Raw genomic sequence first — 13,935 nt, forward strand, 5'->3', positions numbered from 1 at the left:
ACGTTGCTGCAAGACAGGCATATGTAACGACGACTTAGCGCTCTTAAACGCGTGTGTCATTAAATACAGTCCTCCTGACAACAGGCCAGTGAAAAATCTAACAATCTACAGCAAAACCATCAATTATTATGGGCGTTATAACATACGTGTGCAGCTGGACGAAACATACACGTCGAACCCCCCCAGACGATTTAAATACCTGACGAAACATACACGTCAAACCACGGCAACGGGTTAAAGGGCCTGCCAGGACAGGGGTGAGATTTAAATACCCTTCGTGCCAGTCAAAGAGTTAAAAGTAGTCTGATTTCTCCATAAATAAAGAAATTAGACCAGAGATATGCAAAATTGGGTTTCTTGGCCCCCAAGTTACAAGTCTGTGCAGTTTGTGAATAAAACCCAGAAAACAATGAAAGACTTATGTGTGCAAGTATTTATGGTGAGAATTACTCACCCATTGGTTAGTGTGATGGTAGCGGCCTCCGTAGTCTAGGGGTAACGTTCCCACCTCATGACTCAAGGTACGCGGTTTCAAACCCATTTTTAAGGGTGGAAAAATTCAGGGAACAAGTCCTCTGGGAGGGACTTTAAACCGTTTGTCCTGTGTCGTAGATTTACAGCACGTAAAAGATCCTCGTGTCTCTCTAGGAGACCTCTGAGCAAAATTAGGCAAACTTTCCCGCCCAAGTAGTTTCCAATTCCTCCGGTAGATGGGGAAGTATTGGGGACCACTGCCAGAGAGGGCCGACCTCGCTGGCAGAACGGGGTTGATAGTGAGCACCAGTACTGGAAAAGGGCATGGTGACTAGTAGAATAATTATAGGGGGACGCACAATAGATCAACAACTGGTCGCAGTGCATGGGGAAACCCACCCCCTCCACAATAATATAATAATAATAATAATAATAGTGTAATGTTGCATGATAGTGCTGGAGACATTATTTAGCCAGCTGGTCAAGAAATTCCATGTTTTGGCTTCATTAATGTAGTTGCAAACGCCCACCATTTTTTCTCATAGTGGGCGGCCATTCATTGGCCTATTGTAGCCTGCCCCGGGTGAGTATGATGATGGAGAATTTGGTGGAATGAAGATTGGCAGGAGAAACCGAAGTACTCGGAGAAAACCTGCCCCAGCACCACTTTTTCCGCCACAAATCCAACTTGCCCAGACCCGAGATCGAACCTGGGCCACTGCAGTGGGAAGCTACTGGCTAACTGTTTGAGCTATGGCGCGGCCAAAAGCCCACCATTAACAGTGTTCTAGCATGCATATAAATGTACATGTTTGTGTGTGCATGCATGTATTCAAGCATTCACATGTTGGTGCTTTTAAGTATTTGAATGTCTATACGTAGATAGTAGCAGAAAGTTTCAACACGTTCGCTGCCATGTGACATGGATCAGCAGCATGCATCCCCTGCTCCAAAGCCAGTGACTTGCATCCTTGTTACGGTGGTGTGAATGGATTTGCCACTCTGAGCAGTTGCATTTCTTCTGGCTAAAGAAGCACTCAGATTGGGGTTCAAGTTTGTGGTTTTTATCTCAATGCTTTTCTTAATGTAGAAGTCATGGGAAATGAAACTCATGATTCTTGTAATTCAGCCTATGGTCTTTAGCATTTAAAACCATCATGAGATGCTGTTGTGAAAACTTAATGAGAATGATCCAGTTTTACATCTGTTAGAAAAAGTATCGGGTAATACTGGCAGTGAATTTGGTAATTGCAGTTACATTGAAATCAGAAGTGGCACTTCAGTTGCATTTATTCTTCCCCTCCTGTTCAGAACTTTCATAGTGCAAACCATTTTTGGTCTCTTGGTGAAGGAGTGTTGAAACAGACAATTGTGATGGATTGCAGATATTTACAACATATAGAGTAATGTCTTAGTAATATGCCATCAAGTTTCAGGGCATCATAAATTAAAAATATGAGATGCTCTGAATTTTTTAAAGCAGAGCACTTGTATTATCTGTAGCACTTAATAATGCTAATACCAATTAAAAACTTGTTTGCTTCCACTAAGTAGCTGTTGTTTGAATGGAATAGGTGATGAATTGAATTTTTATTTAATAACCAGAATGAAATTATCTTTCAGTTTTGAGCAGTAGTAGGTAGATACAGTTGATATGGCTAGTGTAATTCCCACCTGTGTCCCTCCAGCCGTTCACTGGTAACCTGTATTTGATTACAGCCTTTGCAGATGCATACTTCGCTGCAGAGGACACGTTCAGCTCCACCAAAGCCCAATAACTTCAGTGGATTAAGTTTTGGACCAGGAACAGAATGCCCAACTCCAGAAAATAATTCATCTACTGTCGATCCAGAGATCAACTCACGTCTGGAGTCACTCTGTCTTAGCATGACTGAGCATGCTCTGGGAGGCTGTGGAGAGGTATGAATTTAAATTTATTTTGGTATTCAGGGACATGCAGTGGGCTACCTAATCATGTGGCAGTGGACTGGCAACATCTTCATGTAATGTCTGGCACAAATCTTTATGTGAAGCATCTTGTCAGTATTTATTTGTGCAATAAAGCAGCTTTTTAGTCATTGTTACCATAGATGATTCATGAGCTTTTGCAGCTGCTTGTCTCTGAACAAAGCAATTTTGCTGTGTACAAATGCTGGTTCAGTGGCTCTGCTGTGCCCTTTTCAATAAACAGTAATAAGAAGTAAATATTACCATGGTATTTGAACTATAATTGAAATGTTGTTCCGTGGTTGATACTCATGTGAGCAAATGATTGAGCCTTAATTAATGCACTAAATATCAACTTTGGAAGAAACTATTTTATTAATTGTATCCCTGTCTATGTTATTACATGCCGACAGGATCAGACAAATACAGTAAATTTGTAGTCATTTTTATATGAATAATTGTGCTACACTTTTTACATCAATCATATATGTTAAAGATCCTTACAATGTGAGATTGAGACCAGGTTTTTATGAGATGTGAAAGGGTTGTCACAAATTTGGAGCTTTTGTTTTGTCTGAGAACGATACTTGACTTGCTGTATTGTAGCTAAGTTATAAGTGGATATAGCTAGCTTCCTTGGCTCATTGTGACATAACTGGGGATTTGGTATTGCCCAAGTTAAAACTTACTTTCTATTCATGTGTTACTATTATAAAAACTGGGAGGAGATGATGCTTTCTATAGTTTTGAATTATAGATGCTTGTTACTATTATTACCAGGTCTATATTTCTCAGCGAGAAAATTATAGTAGGAATAGATATGGGGTCAGGGCAATGATATGTCTCATTGACTAACATTTATTAACACAGTTTTAATTTAAGAATGTTAAAGATCTTTATGTATGATGTCTAGGGTTATGCTTTTAATGTTTTAAGAGGAGTGAAAAATGCCAAATCTGTTTGCCAGTGGGAGCTGGAGTTTCATTTTATTTTAAATATTACAATTTAATTTGTTTAGTGAAGAAGCTATTTAGTTTTCTTAGCATCTGCATATACATAAAATACACTGGAAGACATGAAATGATTGCAGGATTTCAGATGGACCTCAGATTAACATAATATTCAAAGGAAAGAGTAAAATAATGAATGAATGAACGAATGGCAGAATAAATGAGTGAATGAATGAATGAATGAATGAGAAGGACATGAGTATTATAATACAAAGTGCTATGTCTTAGATGCTCACAACTCAGGCTTCATGTCATACCAGTGATAAGTACCCCGGTGACCAGATTGTTGGTATTTTTCAACTCAAATTTTTTATCTGGTTGTTTATAATAGAAAGTGATACATAGGTAGCTTCCTTGTTCTTTCCTGTTTTTTTTTATTATTATTATTTTTACATGTTTGACCTTGAGAGAAACTTTTGGAAAATGAAATACATAATTCTTGTAATAATTTTCTATTGTATGTTTGTGATAGTATCACAGTGTAGTCACTGTTTAAATAAAAAAGACTGAAATGTTGGATGTGTTATGAGGAAGGGTAGCAAGTGTAATGTTTATCTGGGAAGAGTATATAACCATATTATAGTATGCATTATGAATTTCTGTGCACACTTGGTTTGGAAGTTTTATTCCACTGTACTGGTGCTAGTTTTGATAGAGAAATAATAATCAGCTAGCTCATTTGGGTGAAATACTAATTATTCAGGCATCATTGAATGTTGAAGGCTTTAAGAAGAGTTATGAAAGGTTTAGAGATCTTGGCATGCTTAGAATCTAGAATGAAATAAAGGTACCCAACACAAAAAATTTCAGTAAAATAATTACATATTCTGGATGAAGTTTCTTGTTCAGATATGATTCCATTAATTGTATGCACTTTTTTATCACAACTTGTTTTCAACATATTTGGCGATAATCAGGCTACTTACACAAATTAACATGTAGCTGCTAAATTGACTGTTCTTTACATTTTTGTCTGTAATTTTTAGCCTACTTTCCTTATTTTAGAAGTAGGCATGTGGGATCACCATGTGTGTCTATGTGTATCCCCCAATAACAGCTTTTGAACGCCTCAACTAATCCTTATGAAACTTGGTACGTGTATCATGCCACCTGAGCCCATTTCAATAGCATACTTTATAAATCCCTCCCATTAATAATACCAACATTACAGCCCCTAAATTTTCTGGAGCAAAACCTTAATACTGCCTGAATGCCTCTCCCAATCTTCATGAAACTTGGTGTCCACATCATGCCACATGAAGCCATCTCAACAGTGTACTTCATGAATCTGTCTCATCAGTAATACCAGAACTGCAACTTCTCGTATTATTGTCGAGGCAATGATAATGTTACTTGAATGGCAGAACCAGTGATCATGAAACTTGGTATATGTGTCATACCATCTGAGACTATCTAAGGGTATTTCTTCCATTAGTAATACCAACACTGCAGCCCCCCAAATTGTATTGTTTTGTTGACTTTATATTCCAGTCATGCTAAAGTTTTTTTCCTACTTATGTCATATACCCAAAACTGTAGTGAATGGAAGGTAGGCAGTTAGGGCTTCCCAGAACGTCTTGTTTGCCTGTGTTATTTTGTAGTTTCTGTTGGGTTGTGTTAAATTTTGAAACGTTAGTGTGTCTTCATGCTGTGATTTCTTTTATAGTTTTGGGGTTTCTTGACTTTTCTCTTGTATGTGCTTAGGGTGAAGCTGTACCTACAGTGTTTAAAATATGTAGAAAGCTTTTTAGTTTTTCTACTGTTTGTTCATGTAAAAGATTTTTTTCAGCCTCCACAGTTTGTTCACTTAGACGCACACTGGGTGGGTTGAACAGTGTTACTCCTCTGGGCTGGTGGCTACAAACAGTTATGTGTAATATAGTGTCTATTATTTTTTTAGTGGTCTTTTACTGTGTGGTCTTGGATTTTGGTTAGGTCTCCTTATTTTTGCTGTGTTATCATGCATTATATTTGTTGAGGGTATTATTGAATGAGAAGTCCTTCTGAGTTGTGTACAGACCCCTCATCCAGTAATACCCTCAACAAACAAGATCCATAATGATGATGTATGTAGCGCATAAAATTAATGCGAGGAAAAAACAGTGGGATAGTGAACCTGCTGCATGCAAAATAAGTGAGCCATCCCCTTACCCTTCCTGGTAAGGACAGACTCATAAAAACGACTTGCTTGCCACCGTGGTGCAATATGCCTCCCTAAGGTCGAGTAAGGGATCTTGAGGGAGAAAAACCAAAACGGACGGCAAGTCAGGCGCGGCGGATTTACTGGGCAGGAGCTCTACCGTGGAACGTATGGTGACACAGTACACATACTCAATCAACTTTTCTAAAAACATAGAACTGAATTGGTAACTTGAGTATGGATTATCAAACACAGGCCTGAAGGGCTATTACAGTTATTACAATTAATGGTTAAACAGATATTACAACATGCCTAACGATGTACAAATCAAACTATACCACGCCTCATTGTGTACCAAAGATCTCAGGCAAGTCACTTATTTGTGTTCTTAAGGAAACTCATATATATTTTACCTCCACAGAGTAGTCATACCCGACTAGCTCGTGAGGGCTGCTTCTCCCCGTCGTCTTCTGCTGCATGCTGAAACATTATTTGTCAAACTCAACTTAACCGTTCAAAAAACATAATTTAGTAGCCAGTGATGTTGCTGGTTCGAAGTTTAGAGGGAGAAGAGAATGCTTCCATATTCTGGGCTTACCACGTGCCCTCAGATGGACGTAAGGAAGAGGAAAAGGACGTGACCCAAAGACATCAGTCGGAAAGAAAGGATTGGCCTCGCGTAGTGGTGTTTGGAGAAGAGGAAAGAGAGAGCCCCTCCAAGATCTTACTAGAGAAGAACTGTTGCACGGTTCACAAGAACCAAACCAACCACAGTCCATGAACCATGCAGTGAGGACAGCCAAGAGATGATACATGCTGTCATGCATGAGGGGTTTACATGACTCCTAGGAAAGGGTTCTGGATTAAATGATTGGATTTATTGGCACTGTTATTACAGCCAATTAGACCAGCTCACAATCGGTGACTTTCTCAGACTTGCTACTTTCCTTACTGGACTTCAAGTGTCTTCTCTGCCACTGTATTGAATGACAAACAAATCACTGAATACATGACGCCTAAACCCAGAAGACGACTTTCTTCAGATCACTGAATCATTGGACTCCCTTAGGAATTAATTATGACTCGCCTACGAACGAACTGTATCTGAGCATTCTCACGTTTCCTCCCTTTATATCTTTGGGAGAACCAAGTAGAGACCACCACCTTAAACAGTTGTCATTTTGTTATTGTGTTTTGTCCATTGCTGCAAAGCATAGCAACCTGCTGCTGTGCAACAGTAGTCCCACTGTTGACTGTCCAGTCTCAAGAATGTGTTTACTGAAGTCTTGTCTAGCAATGGACTATTCTGGCTTTCACGTGTCATATCACATTGCTCCTTCCTTAAGGCTGTTCGTCCCAAATAGCCTATCAGTGTGTCACTGTTCCTTCTTTTCCGAGGTTTCTGCTTCTGGTGTCGTCTTGTAGCTCTGTTTTTCCCGCAGTGACCACTCTCCAACCCCTACCACTCCTCCCTGCTTAAGGTTGCTCATCCTGAATGACTCCTTTATGAGGTTCCAGTGAATCGAGGTGCGTCCCCATTATCCAAAATGTTTCTTTCTCAACAGTGGGGTCATAATTATTCCAAATGGCCAGTGCTCCCACATTTCTGACTCCTCTTGCACTGACGTTGCTAGTAGGTTCTTCCGTTTCGGAGGGGGCTGACCCCTCCAGATGCTTATTTCCACATCCGAATGGGAGATCTAACTGCTCATTTCTCAATCTCCAGCCTCAGAGTCTTCCTGTAGATATGTTAGAAACTTACTTCTGCACTGTGTCAACTAGGAGCGCAGGCATTATATATGTGTATATCCTAAGGGCTGGGAAACCATAAATAATGTAAGAGGGTGATTCACTATTGATTTACATTTAATAAATTAAGCACATAACATTGGACAGGACAATTTCAAACAGAAAGAAACAAATAATCTAAATGAAAATCATGTTCACTCAGAATGTATCTTGCCCCTCTTTGTCTGGTCATAGTCTCACTAACCCAACCGAATAGGCCATGAAGTCTTAATATTTAAAATTACACTAAAACAATTCTGTCTGTGGAGTAGAATACTATAGTACGTTCAACCTACTCTTTGTTCTGTGGCTAACTTAGACCGCTCTTGGTCTCTGAGTTATACTGGCCAACTTGTTGGCTGCTTCATTCTCTAGTTTAGACCATACTTATCCACTGCACAGTTCCTTCTCTCTCTTTCTCTGCACTCCAAGTCAGACCAGCTTGACTCCATCCCCACCAAAATTGCCATACACCCTTTTCCCAGTACCTATAGCAGGATGAAGGGGTGAGGGAAGGAATCCATAAACCGTGTGTTTGCATAGTCAAATCTAGCAACATTGCCTCAGATTTCTAACGTCATAACAGTGCATATATCGTATCGTTAGCGTACCTGTACAGAACTCAACTCTTCATAATAGATCTTGTTGAATTAACTCTTATTTTGTAGCTTCTGTCTCAGGCCTCATTTCTGGTTTTGGCTAATGCCGTCTTCCAAACATCTGTCTTTTCAAGGTTCCCTGTACCACATTGTCCTTGCCTTGTCCCTTGCACTGTGACACGATGGGTCATGTTCATGCCAGTAACCAATTTTTTCTGGGATCCGCAATTTCCCTCGCTACTTTCCTCCGGCTGACCATGGCACTTTTTAGCTAGATCCACTGTGGCGTGTTCCTTAGGGACCTTTTCATGCTCTGCCTCAGACTCTTATTTCCTCTGGATTTCCCTCCAAATCCTTGGCCTTCCTCACTTCTCGGGCAGGCATTCATATTGGCTTCCATCCTTTCTTTGGCCATCGTCATCTTGTGGACAGCGTCCATTTTTGGCTTGGTAGGTGTCCATATTGACCATCATCTGTTCCTGGCTGGTGATCATCTTTAGTTGCACTGCCAGCATTCTTTTGTGATGGGGGTCCATTTCTTTAATCGCTTTCAGGAGTTCTATGTTTTCCATTTTTATCAAATGCCACTAAAATAATTCTTCATTTCAACAATTGATCTGGTAGATCAAATCCGACCAGTTCTGGTACCAAAATGTCACATGAACGTATGTGTATTCCTCTTCACCACCTTATGTGTTCACTTATTTTGTTTCTATTTCTTCTGTGTTAATTATATCGCAGAAATAACACTTGAGCAACAAGAGAGGTAAAATTTGTGCGGAGCTATAGCTCAACGACACACGTAGAAAAGAAACCATTACACTCTCTAACACATGGTGAGTAATAATTGGTTCTGGATTGGATGACTGGATTTAATTTACAATGAATTTGCTACATCCAAGACGGCGTGAAGTTATTTGTCACATTACAAACACCCATCACATGACAGTATTACTTGTTTAGTGAACAGAGTGTCTTGTAAACATTTTATTTTAGAAAATGTCATGTTTCTTTCCCTTATCTGAGTTTTAACTAGTTCTACTGCAGTCTTAAAAATCTTGTCTGGTATTCAGATCAGTGACTTCATGTGTGCATTAGGATTATTCCTTATTTTTCAGATCTCTGACCACATTGCATATAGGAATAAATCAAATTCATACTTCAAAGCAAAAAATCTTAAAGACAGTATATATAGTAGCACATAAACACGAAATATCATACAATAGTCATCTTAGAAGGCAGATAATAGAATTGTATAAGTAAGTTCAGCATTCATTTTCTGCTCTTCCAACAAAATTCAAGAAGTAAACTTCTCCATCAATAGCAGACATGTTATCCAGATGGCTTATATTGTTTGTTTCTAATGATTTCAGTTATGTAGAAAAGAATGATGGCCAGTCACAGTAGCCGATCGGTCTGAGGCATGTACTGTCTTTGCTTGCTCGGAAACCGGGATTGTGGGTTTGAATCCCACACAAGACATGGATATTTGGCATGTATATGTGTTTATTCTGTGTTTGTGTTGTCCTGTGCTTAGGTAGAGGCCTTGTGATGATCTGATCCCTCATCCAAGAAGTCCTACCGTCTGTAAAATAATCATGAAACTGAAAATCAGAGGCCGGGGCCAAGGGGGTTGTAGAGCCAGTGAAAAAATAATGATGACCTGGAGGAATCTATTGCAAGAGATCTATAATTTCATTCTTCTTTGTTTTGGGTCTAGCCATAGGTAGCCATTTGAGCCATATCCCTCGACCCTGTGGGTAAAGAACCCCATTCTTCTACCCACTTTGACCCGTGAATCCCTTCTCTATATGGGTAAGGGACAGGCTCATAAGAAACGACTTGCTTGTTAGCGTGATGTACTATGCCTCCCTAAGATTGAGTAAGGGATCTTGAGGGAGAAAAACAACAGTCGGTACGATGGGCCAGGCTGGACGGATCCGCAAGGCAGGAGCTGGTATGGAACATATGGCACAGGTATACATATACTCAACTGGTGTTTTCAAACACATAAATATATACATATATATTGATAACATAAGTATACAAAAGAATTCCGCCTGAAGGGCAGTGACTGGTTAAAACATATGATAACTCATTGATACAGAATTACGCTGCGCCCAACAGCACAGCAACTCAAGTAGGCTACGCCTCATGGCGTATTGCAGACTCTCCAGTACAACATGTACTCGATCAAGACTTCGTAACACAAGGAAGATAAACAGCTAGAAATACTACTGAACACGCCTGAAGGGCGATCTACTGTTTATAGCAACCTTTAACAAAACCAAATTACACTACGCCACACGGCGTACACCACTTCAGTAAGCCACTTACTCGTATTTTGGGTATACAAACTCAAAGATTTACCTCACGACTGATCCATCCTTGACCAAATCGTGAGGGCACTCCTCCCCCTTCGATCAGTGCTACTTGCCGAAACCAAATTTCAAACTCAATCAATTCAACTTGCCGAAACAGAATTTGAATGTAGCGATGCTTTCCGGCGAAGGTCTATGGGAAGATAGAACGACTAGCTTCACTTGAGCTAGCCACGAAACCTCAGGATATGTCCAGGAAGGGGGGGGGAACAAGGTCAGCTGACCTGACGTCAGTCGAAAAGAAGGGAACGGCTCGCATCCTGGCGTTTAGTCGGGGGGGGGGGCCTCCAAGGAACTTAACGAAGAAGAACCGTTGCACGGTTCACATTTAGCTGTCTATGGTGAAGAATAACTTCATACCTAGTTGGTTTCATGTTAATTTACTCTGTTGGAAATCTTTATTTAGTGTCTCCTTGTAGAACACAAAATACTTAAAATCTATCTGAAATTGAATCCACTGTATCTTTTGCTGGTTATCTGGTTCTCCATCTTCAATGTTTACCCACTTTTAATTCCTGTGTTAGCAAATTTGAAGTCCCCTGGTCCATTTTTTTACAGTAAACATATTTTCACGTGTTGGGTATGTGACATGCGACAAATAACTTCGCGCCGTTTTGTATCAAGCAAATTTATTCCACTCGCTCTTACAGTTACACAATTCACAGTTTCACAGTTACTGCCATCTGCAGTATCACAATTACTTCTCCTGCTGGAGTCACTGCCATTCACTTATTACAACTCAACTCGTAGCTGCTGGACTTCAACTCATACTGAATACTAGTAACTCTCTTGTACCTCAATACTCACTCCTCCTGAATAGTGTTTGCTGCTCCTTATTTAGGCTTGTTATTTTTGTTACTTTCACGTGGATCGAATGATAAGTGAGAATCAGTGTTCACTCTACTCCTGCTTTATTAAGACTCTGAGATTTGATACAGAAGTACGTCTTATATACACATACAGGCTTATAACCATAGTAACATATAACAATATAAAGATACTGTTGTTACACATGTAACTGTAGTTACACATAACAGTAAACATCACTTCATCATTCATTCATCAGTAATCTGTCAGACGACAGGTCCACAATCTCTTCCAAAACAGTTCCTCCACTTAATGCGATCTTCTGTTTTTGGAAAGAGACTATCCAGGAAAAGTGATAATGTGGTAGTTTTTCCATTTGCTTTCCACATCGCAGTACAGCAGCCTCAAAGACGTGTCATTGTTACGAAATGGCTCAGTATTGAAACTCGTAACAGCGTTTTGGTATGCGTCCGTTTAAATTTGATCCAGCGCAACAGTCTGCGCAGAAGACCTTTCTTCTTTTGTTTCTTTGCAGTGTTCGTATCCCCTGGTTTTTTTCTGCACCAACCGAAGAGTTTCTTGTGCCTTCTTTCCTTTTTAGGTGCCTTTTCCTTCTTGTCATGGCCGCTGATTTGCGATTCGACGTTCGATGTGCGGACCACGGAATCTTTGCTGACATGGTCTAGATCTTGGATGATCTTTTCCACACTGCTCCCAAGAGACTGATTGCTCTCGACGCTTCCAGACTCTGGCTTCGGTGGCTCGCTCATGCTAACCTGTGGCGATGTAATACTGACGAAGGGAACACTTTCCAGAGTTTCTTCCCCGTCACACTGGGGCACTTGAGTAAGGTCTCCCACTTTCCTTAGAGGTACTACATCATCTTGAACGGGAACCTCACTGCTTTCGTCTCCAGTTCTCCAGTTCTTCCTCCAACAGTCAACTTTGGGCTTAACGTCACCGTAATCGGGAATAGGAAAGTTCACAATACGACGTCTCCCAACACGCCGTTTTCCCTTGATGTCCCGAGTAGCCTGCACAGGTCTCGCCCGGCTGGCCGTTACCCGAGTTTCTTCAACTTCACGCTTGGGAACTTGAGTAAGGTCTCCCTGTATCCTTGGAGATACATCATCTTGAATGGTTACCTTGTTCCCATTAGTTCGTAGATCCGTAAGTGGCCTGCCGGTCTTCATACTTCGACAATTCTGAGTGTAAGAATAGTTTCTCATCTGGTTAACACTTCACAGCTGAATATTCACTTATTGAACTGCCTTTGTAAATCTCTTACGATTACATCACTTAGGTAACAAGAAATAACCTAGTTCTTAAATTGTTTACTATGATGTTGCCAACTCTAACATTATATTTCAGTATTTGAGGGTTGCCATCATAACACTCCCCCTTAAACAATTTGGGAGTTTGTCCATGATTTATTCCAGCCGTCTTACAGTGCATACTGTAACGCCGTGGTGCAGGGGGACGTGGAGGTACCCATCCTTGCCACCACAGCTTACGCTGTAAGGAGTTAACACAATACTCCTAGCTTACCCTCAGCTAGGATTCTCCTGTTTCTGGGATTCCTTCTCTCATAAAGCTACCACCATCTATTATATCGTACAAAGGTTGGTGAAAAGTACTAAGGGCCGGTAGCGCGGTAGTCGAGTGTTCTCGGTTGGCTGGCCCTTTCATTCTTGTCACCTCTTATTATTGGTGTAGAGCGGGCGTGCCGGGTCTGACCCACCTCTACCTATCGTCTGTCATCTCTATGGTGGGAACTACCCCCTGACATATTGTCATAGCTCCCTCCTGGCAACTCTTCATATAGTCTGCAGGTAGCAACGTATTACATTATTATTACATCTTAAGGGGGCATTGATACCAAGGCTACTAAACCCTGCCTGCGTGGCAGGTGCCTATCCCTGTCCAGTAGTACCTCCCCTTAACTGTGGTTGCATTCGGCTGCTGTTGTCTTTCATTTTGGTAGGATCCGTGGGATCGGTCGTGGAAAGGTGATTATGGAGGTGTGAATCACAATCCCGGTACCTCCTACTCTAACTACCCTGTCTATTTACATTATTTACAATATTAACAAGACCGACCCACAGTCGGGTCTGCATAGTGTCTTTACCTCCTGCTACTCTTCCTCATGTTCTCCCCTAAAATAATCTGCCCGTAAAGTTATACATATTAAAAGCCCACATACTATATTTATCACTACACACTACCAGTAATCTTGACACATACACTATAACGACAGCCATATTGCCGGACTATCTTCCTGGGCAATTACTTGTTACATAATTATTCTCCCCTAAGGGTGCGCCGAGCACACTGGAGTTTGCTTTCAACATTTTCCACACACTTTTATCAACAATAATATTTAACAACATGGCTTATATGAGTAAACGTGACTTACTTGAAAATAAGATAAGCAGGCAAACTTCCACCGCTCGTAAGGCCCATCTCGACTAGAGCCTCCGGCTGACAACTGAATATTATGTTTGAGATCAGATCCCTAGTCTCCTGAATTCAGTAATTTATATCGTTAACTTGCTGAATCGGCTGTTGACGAAAGAGGGAGGTTAACTCCTCTTTTCGTTCTCAATTCCCAAAGTTATATTCTAATTGGCTATTCCCTGTGGTTGTGGGTGGGCCCATGGTGTCTCATTGCTGCGTATTTAATAATATTACCATACTCCAGTGGCCCCGTTAGCAGAGCTTCTTACTTATGTGATTACGCATAAATGCTGATCATCAACATTCTTAACCTAGTTGCCTGTCCAGGTGTT

At 40.7% G+C, this 13,935-nt stretch overlaps 1 protein-coding gene across 6 annotated transcripts in view; it reads left to right on the plus strand.

Annotated features, from left to right (window-relative positions):
* The window catches only part of LOC111869789 (protein Smaug homolog 1), an 82,787-nt gene that overhangs the window by 49,073 nt on the left and 19,779 nt on the right, over window positions 1-13,935 (plus strand). For 4 of the 6 annotated variants that reach the window (XM_023861553.2, XM_023861552.2, XM_033753558.1 and 1 more), the window contains exon 11: window positions 2,194-2,394. In XM_023861553.2, the coding sequence (XP_023717321.1) occupies window positions 2,194-2,394 (201 nt within the window). Of the gene's footprint in view, window positions 1-2,193; window positions 2,395-5,992; window positions 6,595-9,331; window positions 9,388-13,935 lie in introns of those variants that run through there. The other 2 variants (XM_023861557.2, XM_023861554.2) reach the window with 2 other exon arrangements.

Source organism: Cryptotermes secundus, unplaced genomic scaffold (assembly GCF_002891405.2).
Source record: "Cryptotermes secundus unplaced genomic scaffold, Csec_1.0 scaffold123, whole genome shotgun sequence".
Taxonomy (NCBI): domain Eukaryota; kingdom Metazoa; phylum Arthropoda; class Insecta; order Blattodea; family Kalotermitidae; genus Cryptotermes; species Cryptotermes secundus.